This window comes from Arachis hypogaea, chromosome 17 (assembly GCF_003086295.3).
Source record: "Arachis hypogaea cultivar Tifrunner chromosome 17, arahy.Tifrunner.gnm2.J5K5, whole genome shotgun sequence".
Taxonomy (NCBI): domain Eukaryota; kingdom Viridiplantae; phylum Streptophyta; class Magnoliopsida; order Fabales; family Fabaceae; genus Arachis; species Arachis hypogaea.
Window position 1 is genome coordinate 127,246,564 of NC_092052.1, and position 17,639 is coordinate 127,264,202.

The 17,639-nt window shown below is 35.5% G+C and overlaps 1 protein-coding gene across 1 annotated transcript; it reads right to left on the reverse strand.

The window, feature by feature from the left end:
- Nucleotides 1–1,038: 1,038 nt before the first annotated feature.
- On the reverse strand, nt 1,039–7,730 carry LOC112764290 (DIS3-like exonuclease 2). The gene is made up of 7 exons (XM_025809852.2): nt 7,154–7,730; nt 6,733–7,067; nt 6,565–6,618; nt 6,411–6,479; nt 3,487–5,775; nt 2,794–2,865; nt 1,039–1,939 (listed from the first exon to the last, which is right to left on the reverse strand). Exons 1-7 carry the CDS (start codon nt 7,311–7,313, stop codon nt 1,574–1,576), a joined length of 3,345 nt encoding a protein of 1,114 aa, XP_025665637.1. The 5' UTR covers nt 7,314–7,730; the 3' UTR covers nt 1,039–1,573.
- Between the last annotated feature and the right edge of the window lie 9,909 nt (nt 7,731–17,639).

Consider the following 17,639-nt stretch of genomic DNA (forward strand, 5'->3'; position numbering starts at 1 on the left):
TTGTCGATTCCTGATTGTGAATTCTTAAATAAATTAGGTCCTGCAAATTAATCATGATTGTTCATGCCTTGGTTGTTATGTAAAGAGCACAGTTAGCGTTTCAAATTTTCTGTGTAGCACGTAATAATACTATAAAAGTAATGAGCAAATATTATTCGGTACTGGTATATGTTGGGTACTTACATCAGGTTATAAAAACACCAGTTAAAATGCGTAATGGAAAATTTTTTATAAGAAAATTAAAGTTGAAATTTTAACATACTTATAATCCATTTATCATGAGAAAAATAAAATAAAAATACGATTTTGAACCATCAATTTTACAAAAAAAGAAACTTCATGTAAGCCTCTACCAAATAAAAATTTTCACCTTAAGCAATGCCTTAAAACCTAACGACACTTGTTAGCAAATACTATATTGTACTATTTTACTTCTACAATTAATTTGAAGAATATATTCTTGCAAGTTGCAACTAATTCTTAATTCCACAAAAGAAGATATAAAATGTGATGCTAAAATATAAATATTAACTCCACGCAATAATAGTTTTTTGTTAACCTATACTAGTATTAACATACCGTTTCAAAATTTTGTAGTAGGTAGCTGCATTTAGGGTTAGGTAGCATCAATTATTACGTAAATGATAAACTAAATTAATCATTTGTCACAAAACTCAACTAAGCCAATTCAAGAAAACTTGTCTTTTTTGTTTTTGCAGGAAACTTTAGTCTCTTCCTCCCCCACCCTTTTCTTCTTTTCTCTCTTTCTCTTAAATTTGTTACCCACCCTCTTTTTTTGTGTGTCTATATTACCGGCCCTAGTATAATCCCTTCATTAAAAATTGTTCAACATAGCCCCAAACAAAAAATTCTTTAACCAAGAGCATGACCCAAAAGAAAGGAAAATAAATAGTGAACAGTTCGGACAAAAAATAATCAGTAAAATATATTTTGCACAAAACCATTTATAACCCTAACATATAGAGGATTTAACCAAAAGAAGACAGCAACAACGAAAATAAATCACACTCCAGCTAGTAGTCTTGAAAAATAATGCAATGTCACTATTCCATCTGAAAGGTGCATCAGTTACCAATATCAGAAACAAACATGCAGAGATATCTTGATTCTTAGAACTAAAGTAAACATTACAACATCTGCCAACCCAAACCAAAAAATAACATTGGGCTGTTGTCAAACCAAGGAAAACTAGGATGGGATTATGTTGACCCAAAGGGGAACAAAAAGGAAAATAAAAAATAAAAGGGAGCAAGTCCAAAAAAAAAAAAAAGGGAGAAAGGTATAAATTAGGTCCTCAGCCTCAATATAATGGCATAATAGAACCTTGTGGCGCTAACCAAGTGAATAATACAATGGAAGAGGCCAACAAAAACAATGGCCAATTCCAGCAAGCTTCTGTTAGAAACATAGGCTACAACAAACTCTCCCATATTTTAGTGCAAGGCCTTTTAAGCATATTCATATAGAAGTGGAAAAGTCTACTTATCTACAATGGAGCAAAGTAATAACGCCAGGTAACTTCTTGTTCTTTGCAAACAGGATCCTTACTAAGTTACCCGTAATACGAGCTCATGTACAGCCTCACCCCAATTTCAAGGGGTCCATCATCACCACCAACAGCATGGAGTACCACCGGAATTGTTGAGAGAAGATGTACCGTGAGAGGGAAAACTGCAGGGTCAATTTCGGTCCTCGAATTGGGATCCCTGTTCTCACATCCATCAGAACCGTCCGATGCAACTTTCAGGTCATATGGATCAACCACGAAAGCAACTTCTTCAAACGCCCTCCATTTATTATGGCTACCCCTCCGGAATGCACGCCTATGAGCAGACATACTTAGCACCACCGATGATGTTGCTTCGAGCCACTCCACTGATAACCCTTCAACTTCATCATAATAGATGCGTTGCTCAATCTGAACATGAGAATACATATGAGACAATCAAAGCAAAATGCAACAGAAAGGCACCACATTGCATCATCATTTCATGTACAAAAGATGCATGTCAAGACTCAAGGTTAGACATGTAAATTCTAAGTTTGGCATCTAAAGCGAAATCATGATGTCACCGAAAGACTAACCCTTTATTGTTCATTGTCCAAACATAAAAGAGACATACATGTCAAGATTTCAGGTTAGGCAATTAGATCAAAATGTTTTTGTAGCTAATGTAATTCTTCTAGCCCATTATAAGCTTCCAAATAAGCCTACGGAATAGGAACAATTAATCAGCTTTTTCTAATCGTCTCAAATAAACTAGTCTAAGAAATGGGAATTGTTTCCCCATCAGAACATTTACCCGACTGTTCAAGTAATACAATACAGTTGTTCACAATGACTAATGCAAAAAAAAAAAAAAAATGCTGCCTTCAACAATCATGTGCAGTAAATCCTGAATGCATTAAGCTTTCTCTTACTTGGTGATGAAATGGAAGAAATTCCACTTTAGGGGAAAATAATAAGAAAAAAAAAGTTAAAAAAAAATAAAATAAAATTACTGGCACCTGTACTAAACAGAAACTAGAGATGAATGCAATTAGAAGTTACTTATATAAACTAAACTGAAAATTATATGCTACAGTTGGCTGCTAAGAGATAAAAGTTCTTTCTTTTTCTTGTGCGGTGGGGTGGGGGGTATACTCCGGGAATCAATTGAAATAGAACTAGCAAGTATAAGCCCTTCAGTTATTCTAGTGATAATTTGATTATTCTTCCAAAATGCTTCTCTATGTGCAAAGCAGAAATAAATAGAGTTGCAAGTTACTTACGGCTAGCTTCTGAATATAGATTGACATGAATCTTGGGCCCAGTCCCAGAACCCTTGCTTCAGACAATAAGATCTGCAATATAGAAGAAAGTATTCAGAATCAAATTTTATGAATAAAACACAGCATAAACAACAAAAAGCTTCTCAATATAACAAACAGGAGTTTCATAAATAACAGTAGTTTATGAAATGTTTGGAAAGAATTGAGATTTATAGCCCCAAAAATCAGTTACTAGTTAATATAACTTCAAATCTTTAATCTTTAGAACATCATGAATGACATAACAAAATTGCCTAGGACCATAGCACTTCTTAACAATATGTAGGAGACAATCTGTATAATTAAAACAAGGCATTCTAAATTCAGAAATCATTGCCACATTAAGTCAGATCCCAATATCAAATATAAACTGAAACCATGCCACCTTTCTCGACCACAAATAGTGTTGTTGGGGAAAAGGAGAAGAAGAAGGCGTTAAAAGGATTATAAAAGCAATCCAATGTCACTATAAAAAACTCAGTGACAGTATAAAGCACAAAAGAAAAGAATATAATCATTGCAAAATTAGCACACAATAAATCAGGTTCTTAGCTACTATAAACTTCATATATTAATAAAAATGATCAAATAATCTAAATCTAGAATTGCAATTGAATAACAGAAATTAGGAGGATGATTCAGCAACAACTTTACCTCCTTCTTCAAGAAATGCCACATGTAAAGTTTATCACAAGCATCTTTAACATTTCGACTGGCTAGTTTTCTCTCATTGCAATAAGTAGCAACATCTGCAAGTACTTCCGTGGATGGGACTCCATGTTTCGAAGCTGCAGCTGATAGAGCTTCCCTGCCTTCCACAGATTCTGCAGCATTCTTATCAAAGATAATGCCTGTGAAACATCGCTGCAATTCCTCTTCCTTGTTAACTAGCAATGCCTTACGATGCTTTAGATATAATTCCTCAGCCTCCAAAGCAGCAAGTAGTGTCCTATGAACAACAATATCAGGATACCGCCGCAGTGGTGATGTAAAGTGAGTGTAAAAAGGAACAGCTAATGCATAATGACCCCACTCATGCTTCCTTTCCTTTAACTGACCACTACAGAAGTAACATGCCAACTGCATTGGTCTTGTCGCATAGGAAATAAGAATATCAAAAAGCACAGAGTCATCCTTCAGCTTTTCCTTAATCAGATCTAGTGACCGATGGAACTGGCCAGACGAAGATGTGTCCAATTTTAAACCATGCTTCTGACAGAATGCCACAAACTCTCCCAGTTTTCGCATATTAGGTTCAGGATGCCTTCGCAATAATGCATTATCAGGATAAACTCTACAAATGACTTCAGCTGCTGTTGTATTGGCCAAAAGCATAAATTCCTCAACAAGAAAATTTGATTCTTTCCGTTCAGAAAGTATAAGGTCATAAGGAAGTCCATACTCATCAAACAGGAAAGCAACTTTAGGATTTTCAAGCCTTAGAGCCCCATCATTGAACCTCTTATGTTTCAAAACATTTGAAATTTCACATAAGCTCTTCACAGAAGTAATAATGTCAGGCCATCCAAATTGACCATGCACCTTTGGGTAGCTCTCTCCTATGATGTTTGAACTTTCAAAATCAACTGCCCCATCAATAATATCCTGAGCAAGTTCGTATGAAAGCTTACAACAAGACTGGATAACACTACGACCAATCCAACGGTTCACAACATCCCCAGCAGGATTTATGTCAAGGAGCATTGAAACCGCCACTCGATCCACTCCAGGATTAAGTGAGCCTATATTGTCTGAAAATAATGCGGGTAACATTGGTATCTTTTTTTGCAACATATAGACAGTTGTTGACCTAAACTGAGCCTCATCATCTAAGACAGTGCCTGGTAAAACAAAGTATGATACATCGGCAATGTGGACACCTACTCTACAATTTCCATTAGGTAACTTCTCAATCGACAGTGCATCATCCAGATCAGTGGCAGTTGAAGGATCAATAGTAAATATGCACAGATTTCTAAGATCCAGTCTACTCTGCAATTCCTTTTCTGGCACCTCCCATGGAAAACATGGTAGGCAAGTCATAGCTTCAGGTGAAAATTCAGACTCACAAATCGTATTCTGAAACAGAATTGCATCTAAATGTGTCTGAACTTTGCTACCTTTTCCAAACACATGCAAGATGTGAGCTCTGGGAAAAAGACTCTCTTCTCCCCAATCATAAAGTTGTGCTGCTATCAGATCCATTTCAGTTGTCACATCACCACTTTGTAGTCTTTTCTTAATGTGTTCTGGCAAATCTCTAACAAAAAGCATCATTTTAGGAAATTTTGGATCAATTGGTGTCAACTGGATGTACTCATTATCAGAAACCAGATTCTTATTTTTCTTTGCATCTTTTCTGCTTACACCCTTGACAGAAATCCACTGCTTCACATTGAGTTGACCTACAATGCGCTCTCGACGTGGAGACTTCTCAATTATAGCAACCACCCTGGCAGTTGGTCTTTTGGAAGGGAAAGCATTAACTAAGGAGCACATCTTTTGCACTGCACTGATTACTTCAATTTGTTTGCTACAAGAACTCATATTCAAAGATTCAAAAGCAGCATTGTTCTGCCCATCAAAACTTTCATTGGCAGGTCTAACTGGATCTAAATGTGAAACTGGACCCAGGGAACCACTATCTTCATAGGCATACTTCTTTTCAGGAAAATGACAACTTTTATTAGGGTTGGGATAGACCTCAGTATCCTCCTGGTTTTGACTAGGGCAGTTTCTGCAATCAGCAGAGTCATAATTGGTATCTTTATCTTTATCTAACTCGCCTTTTCCTTTATAGATATTGCCAGCCACATCATCAGCTTCTCTGAGGAGACTACAATCTTCTGGTGTTGCATAATTGTTGCAAGTTCTGTTAGATCCTTTCATTTTTGTCCACGATGAGAATGAATCCATTGTAATAGCAACAATGTCACCTTCCACCTGCATAGCACAGTCAACGTTAACCTCTTCTAGATAAATGTAAAAGCCACAGTAAGTCAAATTTTGTTACTGTATCAACTAACGAAGTAGCACTGCAGCTTGCCAGCTCCATCAAAAAGTCATGCTTATAAATGACCCTAAAAATAAGTAGCAAAGGAGATGAAAGAATTCCATCCTAATCCTAATGCCAACAAGAAAATCATATACATGCAAAATTACAGAGAGAAGTCCATAAGAAGGGATGCACCTAGATTGTATGTGCTGGGAGTATATGCCCCACCAAGACCATGTAATTAACACTACATATAGTTATGCTATGTAATGTATTTCATAAATCCTTGTTCCCACCATCAGCTTAGTATGATTCTCAGTGTTTAGATTCTTCAATGTTAAATAGTAAGAGACAATAACATAAATTGCTTATACATAATAATAAATTAAAATCAAACTCATTACCTTATATTATTGAATTTTTATATGGGCACATGAATACTTTCTTCTTTTTTCTTTTTTTTTTTAATAAATAAATAAATGTGTTAGTTTTATTCTCCATCATTCTGCTGAACACCCAAGAAGATTTCATAAAGAAACAATAAACATCTAAAATATAAAGCATCATAAAATCCCAGACTTACAGCTCTGTTCTGGGCTGGAATTCCGCTAATGAGTACATCTGTTGGCAATCCGTCAACTTTGCAGTATGCCTACATGTGCAGCAAATGTTTTTAATAATCACTACAATTACAGTACCAGGAAGCTCAAACTGAATTAACTAGAATGATAGAAAACCTCAAGTCTGTTGTGAGCATTCACTCGAAAGGAAGCTTTAAAAACATCACCCTTCTGCCAAAAAAAAAAAAAAGCAAAGTAAAGATAAGCTATTTGAGTAAGCACAGTTCAATTCCATAGTAACAGTAGCATCTTGATCAATTTTTCAGTCCAGTGCAACGAACTAACCTCAAGTGCCATCTCAACAGCTTCCATTGGCCAGTGTGGACTAAAATAACACCTTTGGGGGCAAAACCCTATCTGAGGGGGAGAAGGGACCAAATCTCCGTTCCAACCATTCCATGAATCTTGTGTTTGCGCATCGACGAATTGCGGCGGCGATTGCTCGTTGATATGCATTGGGGCTGCCGCTGCCGGAATCGAAACAAAAGTTGTATCATCGTGTTGCTGATCGTAACAGTAAGGAGCATTGTCACCTTGCTGCTTCATTGGGGAAGCCGTCGGAGTAGGCGCCGCAGTGCCGTCACCAAAGAATTCCGACGATACGCTACAGATCTCGTTCGCTGAATAGAAACTATGTTATCTTCAATGTGAAAATTGATAAAAAGTAAAGAGATTGAAGCAGAAAACGAAAGGCGAAAGAGTGCACCTGAGGAGGAAGTAGGGTTTTGTTTGGAACGACGATTGGAACGTCGTTTTTTCTTCTTCTCCTTTTCCACATTATTATTATTATTATTATTATTATTATTATTATTATTATTATTATTATCAAAGCCCTCCACAGTGGATTGTTCGGTTGCAGCTTTCATAGTTGCCCCCGAAGAAGAAGGGAGAAAAAAATCAATTATTTAAAAAAAAAAAGAATAAATGGAAGAGAAACAACCCTAATAAGTGAAAAAATCTATGGATATATAGGGTTGGGAAGAATTAAAAAGATTGAGAAGAGGTTAGATTAGAGAATAGAGAAAGATTTGAAGAGAAGCAAGTTAGGAAAGAGTGAATAAAAAGAGAAGAGATTGGAAGTGGAAAGGAAAAGAAAAGGACCTTATCATTGGTCGGCGGGGACATTGGCGCCGACTATCCATTTTCTTTCCCTCCTAACTTCTTTTTTCTTTTTCTTTTTTTTTTATTTTACTTTTTCTTACCACTTTTTTTAATTTCTTTTTTTTTTTTTTTTTCTTTAGCCCACCGAACTCGACCTGCATTAGGAGTTCGAATGTTGGGCCAATTGTATCCATTCAATTTGCACTCTTATTATACGATGGACGAGTAGATTTATGTTTTACAAAAATATTTATTATCACCAATCTTTCAATTTCTAATAATATGAAAATAATATTTGATATGAAATATGAAAAGATTAAATATTGAATTTGTAAAGAAAATTTGTTTTATGTGAATAAGATGTAATCGAATTAAGAGATTTAGAATATAATAGAATTAATGTTACAAATTTTAAACCGACAAATAAATTTAGAGTGGAGCTTATATCCCCCTCCCCCCTCCCCCCTCCCCCTCCCCCTCCTTCACTCATGGAGTCATTGTCACTTCCATATGGGCAGGATGTTCAAATCTAAACCGATTCAAATTAAATTGTTTATCTAATTTAATTTAAATTGAAAATCGATTAAAATCACACTAATTGGATTTAATTGGATTTTATTTTTTACAAACCGCTGGATCGGATCGGATTTCGGATCTACTTTTCATAACCGATCCAATCCAATCCAAACTGCACAATATACTATAATATTATTATTTTATTATTATATTTACAATTATACTTATAACATGTTCAATTTATTATACATTTTTATATTATTCAATATTATTATTATTTAATAAATATTTTATGTTCAAAATATTATTTATTTATTTATTTTAACTAACCTATAATTTTATTTCTATTGTTATGTTATCGTTGGCTTTTAAAAATATTGTTGAGACTTGTTATGTTATTGTTGATTATTTAAAATTTGATGTTAAGACTTGTTATATGTATTTAATTTTTTTAATTTACAAAACCGCAAATTCAATCCAATCCAAACCGCTTGAAATTGGATCGGATCGGATCGGATTTTTTTTAAAGTCATCCAATCTAAACCGCACTGCAAGCAAAATTAGTGTTCGGATCGGATAATTTTTTGACTCAAAATCGATCCAAACTGCACCGCAAACACCCCTAAACATAGGAGAAAGAAGTAAGAAGCAAGAAGCAAGAAACCATGTGTATAGAAAAGATATTTATTCAGCCACTTTATGTAGGTTTTTGGCACCTCTGGAAGCATGTGTATAAAAGTTTGTAAATAATTTTATTTTTTTAAAAACAAAATTTTTATTTTTTTTAAATATTTTTATTTAAAACTCAATTTTATTATTTAGAATGATTATAATATATTAATAGAATAAATTTTAATTTTAAAAAATGTAAGAGTTAATTTAAAAATCATATCTCTTTTGGTTTGATTTACAAATAAAAGAAAAATGAGAATTGAAATTTTTAAAAAAATTTAAACATTTATTTTATTTATTCTAAAGTAAGAAAAATTTAACTCTTGAGTGAATTTAATTCCTAACATTTCAAATAAGCTCTAAAAATGTTTAATTATTTTATAAGTAAATAGTTATTTCTGATTATAAAAGATTGAGACGTTGATAATATTGACTATGACTAATTTAAATAAACTTTATAACCATAAAATATTATATCTGTTTGACATTTTTAACCAAACGGTTAGCCTATGAAAGACATCGTTAATAATGTCATCTAAATCCCTTCTTTCTCTTCAAATACTCTCTTTATTCGCATCTTCTTTATAAAATCAAAACCCTAAGTCATCATCTTCTTTATAAAATCAAAACCCTAAGTCATCATCTTCCCTCATTCAATTTCCATTCCCATCAACACCACTCCCAACATATCCTCCGTTCCCATCACCACTTCAATTGCCATTCATGTCTCGGATTGAATCAATCCTCAACGAAACAAAGCCAATCAAAATCCCATTTTAACCGCCTTGTTGAAGTCGTTGACGAAGGTCGCAAAAGTAAAAGTTCTGACCTTTAAAACAGTACATTTTGACGCACGAACGTTGAAGTAGAAAAAAGAAGAAGAGGAGCATGTGTCTAATCTAAAAATGGTGAAATTGAAGGTAAAGTGATACATTTTAGTTCCTAAATCGAAGAAGAAATGTTGTTTGTGGTTAACACTAACAGAGTTATGCATGATAAATAGTAATAGTGTGAAAGTATGTGAGTGAATATTTCTATTTTAGGATAATGTTACAATTGAGAGAGGGAGGGTTAATACTTAATAGGTTGAAGAGAAAAAATTATTATTTTTTGTTGTTGTTGTTGTAGAGAGAGACAAAGAGAGAGTGAGGTTGATTTGTCACATAGACTAATATTTGATTAGAAATATCAAATGAATATAATTTTTTATGGTTATAAAGTTTATTTAAATTAGTCATGGTCAGTTAACGTTTTAATTTTTCATGATCAGAAATAGCTATTTACTCTTATTTTGTTAGTTTCTTATAGTTTTACTAAATTTATAATTAAATTTTTTTTATATAAAAATATTAAAATTAATAAAATATTCATTTTCAAATATATATGATCAAATATTTAATTAAGTTTTTAATTATGGATATTTTTAATTTATAAAAAAATATTCTGTTAACTCTAATATTTCTATACTAATAAAGACCTACTAATTATAAAATTAAAAATAATATACAAATTTAATTAAAAAAGATAAAAACTTAATTATAAATTTAATAAAATTATAGAGAATATAAAAACTAATTAAAACTATAGAAAAATCATCAAACTGGCTTGGCTTATTATGTTCGCTTCCATGGATATTTCAACCAAAAATAGTCATTCCTATCTACCATTTTTTCAAAGTCCCAGTGTGGATGCATATTCTCAAAATTAGTGTTATCTATTTCTAATATATTTTGAGAGTCTTCTGGAACATGAGTTAATACTACCAATTGATCAATTTTATTACCAAGAATTTTCTTTAAACTAGAGGGTAATCAGTCTAAACATGAACTCCTCAAATTCTTCAAGTTCTTCACAACCCATACATCATTCTACCTCCTTAAGCATAGACCGATTACCCTCTAATTTAAAGAAAATCCTTGGTAATAAAATTAATCAATTGGTAGAATTCACTCATGTTCCGGAAGACTCTCAAACCCCAGCCACTGAATACCCTTTTATAAGTCCATATTCTTTCTACCAAAGACAAAAGAAATCAACATTTACTTTCATCCGCCATCTCATTAATAGAAATCCTTCTTCTCCTCCCAAAGAAGTCATCCAGTCCTCCCATCTACAACAATGTGGTTTAAAAGCTACTACTACTGAACAGTATATAACCTTAGAAATCCCACAAGAACTCATTTAAAATTACCAAAACCAAGGCTACACTCATTTGTATCTAGGAGCAGTTAGGCTTATTCTTACCCTTCATAGAAGAAGATCCCTTCCGGTGACAGCTAAGGTTGCTCTTTTAGATACCACTTTCAAAGAATACCAACATGCTTTGATCGGAGCATTAGTAACTACACTCTCAAATGGAAGTGTCATTCTTACTATAGCTCCCAATTTTACCATGAGATTATCAGATCCAACGATATGTCAGAGGCTGAAAATCTAAATACAACTGGTTGGAGTGATTCAAGACTCTAATGCTGAATATGCCACCTTACATCACCAAGTCCTCTACAGAGTTCAAGACCATGCTCTTGATCTCAAAGTCTCAAATACTACTGGAAAAGCATTATTCATGTTCACAGATAATGCTAGAGGGCCAGCAATTGTAAACATTCCAAAAATGATCACTACTGATGAACTTTCTTCTATCATTCCACTGGAATGGATTACTGATTATGAGAAAGCTTTTTCAAAGGAATAGGTTGATGTTCATACTACAACACCTCCAACTATTACTCATAATAGTGATGGAACGGTAACTACTGTCTTCCAAAGACCTGAAATGATCAAACAAATTTCACTGCGAGGACCATCCTTCAGGAGGATTAATATGATCTCTCCTGTTCAGGTGCAAACAACTCATGATAAAAATGATCCACCTGTACATTTCTATGAGAATGAAAAATCTGTTTATGTTTCTCATATAAATGGCCACTTCATTTGGGATGTTGATCCCTCTATGTGTGATTCTGACGGTGACTGTGCTTACCAATGGAGTGATACTGATGATGAAGATTATGCTAGGCAACAGAGAAACAAGAAAAAGAAGAAGAAGTCACTACAAGCCTCTTGCTCCTATAAGAGGCCTGAGCCCCCTGATGATACAGATGCAGCACCAGTGCTCAGAAAGAAAAGACTGTCTCGCAAAGACTCTATGGATTACCTTTATCAGCCAGTCAATACGATCCCATGCATTGCCACCCTCAGATCTTATGAGAAAGAATTCCCACCTTTAGTGACCCAGACTGATGAAAAGAAAATCACTAGAAGACCTTACGTGATACCTCAAGGAATCAATCCACATGGACATCAAGTAACAACTCCTCAAGAGGAAGTACTTAATTGGCACACAGATAATGCAGTCAGCCAAAACAGAGTATTACTCCGAATAGATCACACTCTTGATGTTCTCATGGAAAAAACCGAAGATATCTCAGCACAACTAGGTTCAGTTGCAGAACAAGTTGCTGAACTCAGAGACCGGCTCTCTGCGCAAGCTTTTCAACTTGATTAGGAACTCAAGGCCTATATTGATAATAGGTACTTTGGCCCAGAATTTCACAAGAAAAATAGAGAACTAGATCAAGTTAAGGCCTAACTTCGACAAATTGAGATGGACAAAGGCAAAGCGGCTGTACCTCAAGCACTGGCTATAGATGCCTTATCCATGTATCCTAAATCATATCCCTCATATTTACCTGTTCTATTTTTCTCAACATATTCACCACCCGAAACCCCAGATTATGACTCTATTTTCAAATCCACCTATCATTTAGCCAGACAAGCAAACGCTAAAAGGTCTATCTCTCCTCAAGGACGGCATTACTCGTCCCAGCCTCAGCCACAGCCACTTCAGTCTGAACCACCTCTCCAACCCAGACCCCGTCCTCCTTGGAAACTAGAAATTTTTTTCAGAGAAGATACCCCATTTAATGCCCCTACAAAAGATAAGGACATCAAAGAAGGGTCACCTACCCCAGGACGGTCAATTAATACCCTTGCTCTGGATAAATCACATAGTGAGGAAATCACTGATGAATCTGATCCTGATGATGACACTGTTAAATCCGGTGAAGAAACTGCTGACTGGTTCGAAGAAGACTATGAGGCAGACCTTTCAGCAATAGCCATGGTCAACCCTGTAGAAGAAGAAGAAGAGGAAGTAATCTCTGAAAGGGATGAACCAGCAACTTCAACTAATCCTGCTTATGCAGGATCCTTTGAAGTAAAAACACCCAACAAGTAGTTCACCTTTAATGATATCCCACCTGCAAGATACAGAGAAAGGTTAAATGAATTTAGTGCTTGGATTGAAACTACCATGGCCAATCCAAATCTTTCAAGCAGACAAGTTCTTGCAGATTTCATAAATCGAATGACTGACAATCTCAGAGAATGGGCTAACAACCTTTCTGAGTATGAGAGACTCCAGCATATTAATGGTACTCCTTCTCAGTTTTTGGGAATAATACATCAAGAATTCTTGGGAGATATTACAATTATCCAGAAAAGAAATTCTCAAGAATATTTTGAAATGAAGTGTTGTTCACTCAACAGAAAAGACTTGGGGAGACATTACAAGAAGATGGCTGCTAAATATTATCCTCTTGGAGGAAATAATAACCCGCCACTCAAACAAGTCTTCATGGCATCCTTGCCAGATGAACTTCAGCCAGAGTTACAGCGGATGATGATGACTCTTCATAAAGAAGTGGCTACCAGTACCATTGGAGAAATATACCAGTTGGCTCTAGCTACTCTAGACAAATTGTGTGAACAACAACAAATGTTCAAATAGCTCAACAAAAATTCAGGCAAATTCAAAGGAGCATGCAATAAATCCTACTTGAAGGTCAAATGCAAAGAGCCAAGCATCTGTGAATGTAAGCCAAAGAAGAAGACACATTGGCAACCACCAATTAGAACATTCCACCAGAAAGCATTCAGAAGGGGAAGGAAGAAGAAAAAATAACGTTATTTCAAAAGAAGAACACCCCATACTAAGTCAAATAAATGCTTCATTTGTGGAAAGCAAGGCCACTTTGCTAAATCATGTCCTCATAAGACAAAGAAGGAGATAAATATGCTTCAGTCTTTAATGGATGCAGCTTCCGTCGAAGATGAAGAAGAACTTGAATCAGTACTTGAGGAACAAGAAAGCAAAAATGGTGAAACTGAATATGTCTTCTAAGATTCTGATTCAGAAGAAGACCTCCCACAAAAGAGGTCAATATTTTCCATATCCTCCATTGCTTCTATCACCACAAGAATTCCTAAAGGATCAAGCTTCCCAGAAGAAGAACTTGGATACCTTGGATCCTTGGGAATAAAACAGATTGATGGTACTCCTCATCCTCATTTCGATTTAAAAGTCAAGACATCCGTCTATGACAAACCAATAAAGGCTGTTGCACTAATGGATACTGGATCTTGTGCCACTGTCCTAAAACCTCATGTCTTACCAAAAGAAATGCGGGCACCTTTTTCCAAGAGGTTCGCAGTAGCTAATAGTGAAATCTTCACCATCAATCTCATTTCTAAAAAACCATTGGATTAGAGATATTTGCAAGCCAGACCACTTGGCTTAGGGTACTGGGAAGTTATCTCCCAGACAAAGATGTTCTGTTCGATTTTGATGCATTCTTCCGAACTCATGGACTACATATCAAACCCACTGGCCTAAGTTACAAAGGGTAATTTTTGCCTTTTACAGGAATACAAAGCATCCTTGAAATCTAAGAAGCTCCAGAAGAATATAAGGAGATCTAGCAACTACTCCTCAGTGCCTGTTGTGACAGTCACGATCAATTCAACCACCCTGCACCTTTGTGGAAGAATTCAGAATTTTATGTTCGTCTCCCTTTTAGAAAGAATGAGGACATCAACCTGACAAAAGCCACACACTCAGGGATGAATCCTGAAGATCTCAAGTTGGCAAGAGCTGAATGTGCAGCCCTTCTTGTTCAAGGACTCATTGAACCAACCAACTCTAACTGGGCGTGTCAAGCATTCTATGTTGAAAAAAGGGCCGAACAAAATAGAGGAAAAAAAAAAGCTTGTTATTAATTATAAGCCACTTAATGTCTTTTTACAAGATGATAAGTTTCCTCTACCAAGGATCTCAGTTATTACACAGAGGTTAAGTGGAGCAAAAATATTCAGCAAGTTTGACCTAAAGGCTGGCTTTTGGCAAATTGGACTCCATCCTGCAGATAAGTACAAAACAGCATTCTGTATCCCTGAATCCCAATATCAATGGACAGTAATGCCGTTTGGACTCAAAGTAGCCCCATCTCTTTTTCAAAAAGTCATGACCAAAATCTTTGAGCCCATACTATATTTTACACTTATTTACATTGATGATATATTACTGTTCTCAAAAGACAATAAAACCCACAAGGCATTTCTGGCCCAGTTCACTCAAATTGTCAAAAAACAGGGAATCATGCTATCATAAAAAAAGAGCTCTCTTGCTAAAACAAAAATTGAGTTCCTCGGGATGGTCTTCGAAGATGGATTTTTTCAACCAGGAGATCATATTGCCAAAGAATTAATCCACTTCCGTGATGAAAATATGACGGTCAAACAAGTCCAACAATTCTTGGGATTTGTAAACTACATCAGAGACTTTATCCCAGATGTGACCAGACACACCAGCCAGCTGTCAAGACTCCTCAAAAAGAAGCCCTCCCATGGGGACTTGAACAAACCACAGTTGTCAGAACCCTGAAGAAGATAGCACAAGACCCCCCTCCTTTAAAGATTCCCAGCACAGGGAAAAGGATACTACAGATAGATGCTAGTGATGAATTCTGGGGAGCTGTGCTACTTGAAAAAATTGATGGGATAAGACACTACTGTGCGCATGCTAGTGGACAATTCAAAGAATCTGAAAAACATTACCATGCCACTTACAAAAAGATTCTTGCTGTTAAAAAAGGGATAGAAAAATTCAATTTTCACCTCAGTTCTTATCATTTCACTGTGGAAATAGATAACACCTCTTTTCCATCAATGCTGGAAATCAAGAAAAAAATCCTGCCAGATTCTCAATTGCTACGATGGAAAGACTGGTTTTCTCGCTATAAATTCGAAGTGAGACACATAAAAGGACACCAAAACACACTTGTTGGTTTTCTCTCCAGACCTACCAAAGAACCAATTCCAAAACCAATCCATTATATCTGCACTATGAGTTCCTACAATCCTTCATACACCATTCTATTCCCTGATTGTCCGCTCCATAGAAGCCCATACAGAAGAAAGATTGGTCCTTTTTCACTCAAAGCAAAACCCCAGACAGAATTTCAAATAAATTGTCTAGCCAGACAAACCTTGTTTTACTCGTTACACCAGCTCCTTATCATAACCCAAATCCATCCAAACCCAAGGTACTTCAACATGGATACCCCTTTTTGCACTATACCAATAATTCAAGGACCTATACCAGAGGAAATGATGTGGTATATTTGGGCTCTGTCTTCCTTATATACATGTGCCATCATAGTGCCAATTTTCTCTGTATACCATATCCTGTGTAACCGCACTCAATCACAATCTCATCTAGTCCAGTTATTCTCTATGTATGCTCCACTTGATGCATGGAGAGGAATGTTATATAACATGCTTGACCGGCACCAACTGTGGGATAAATCCTCTCAGGAAAAATGAAAATTTTGTTGTTTTATCACTTTACAGAGGAATTATTTTACCGAGAGAGACTCACACACTATGAACAGGGTTGATATTGTTGGATACTCTACTATATGGCCCACATATAAAAAGACAGTCTTAAATGCCTTAGCCAAATACTCTTTTTATGCTCCAAGAGACCAGCCCAGCACGTCTAGACATGTCCCACAGAAATTCTGATGAAGATCTGAATTCTGAAGATCTAAATGGAAGAGTATATGCTTTACCACCAAGCCCAACCAGAGTTGATGCAGGGATACCTAATGACGCTGAAGGCCCATACTCAGATCTATATGACCCGTATCTACAGGATGCCCAAGATCCTAATGAAGGAAACACTGAAGACCCGTTTACCTATCTACAAGACCCGGACATGGATCTTAGAGCTGTCAATTTGGCTTCTGATGAGACATCATCCTTCTCAGATGGTGATGGGACCCTTCCAGAAGACTATTTCAAACCATCCCTTTATTAGGACAATGTCCCCACTATGTATAATTATTGAGTGCACTAAAATAAAGTGACCTCTGTCACATAACTTAGAAAGACCAGAACGAGATAAGGCTTATCCTTATCCTCAAGCTGGCATTGTATGATAGATTTGTTTAGATTCTGTAAGATATTATTGCTATCTAGAGACCTCTATAAAATGAGGAGCTCACCTCAATTGTAGTCAGATCTCAATGAACATTGTAATATATCCACTTTTTCTATCTTACAAAATGTTCTAAATTTTCCTTCTCTCTCTGAAAGCTTAGCTAGTGTTATTTCCTTCTCCCTCAATCCAGTGCCATAAAGTATGCTCTGAGCTTGCCTCTGCAGAGGATCCAGATCATCAGAAAATGGCATGGATAGGATCCACAGAAATTTCTCATAGTGAAAAAGGGACTCAATGTTATAATACTAAGTTTTGCTCGGACCCTTTAATCTCACTCATAAAAATGGTTGTAAAGAGTGACTGGGATAAGCATACAATGTATTGTATCATTGTCCTCCTGAAGTACTGGAGATCCACCCCTGTTTATTTGCTCTTTTTATCCATTTTTAATCTCAATAATAATTAATAATTAAATTTTGGTTTATTTTCATGTATTTCAAGCACGAATGTTAGTTTTGTGATTCTACAAAATAAAATGAAACATTGTACTATTAAGTAAGGTAGTATTTGGTATGGAATATTAGGATTGAGATTGAAAAACTGAAATTTAGTATTGTGT

Coding starts and splice junctions, on each gene's coding strand:
- LOC112764290 (XM_025809852.2), bottom strand. CDS start 7,313: ATGAAAGCTGCAACCGAACAATCCACTGTGGAGGGCTTTGATAATAAT. Junction 7,068..7,153: donor AAACCCTACTTCCTCCTCAG/GTGCACTCTTTC, acceptor GTTTCTATTCAG/CGAACGAGATCTGTAGCGTA. Junction 5,776..6,410: donor TTCCAGCCCAGAACAGAGCT/GTAAGTCTGGGA, acceptor TGTGCTATGCAG/GTGGAAGGTGACATTGTTGC.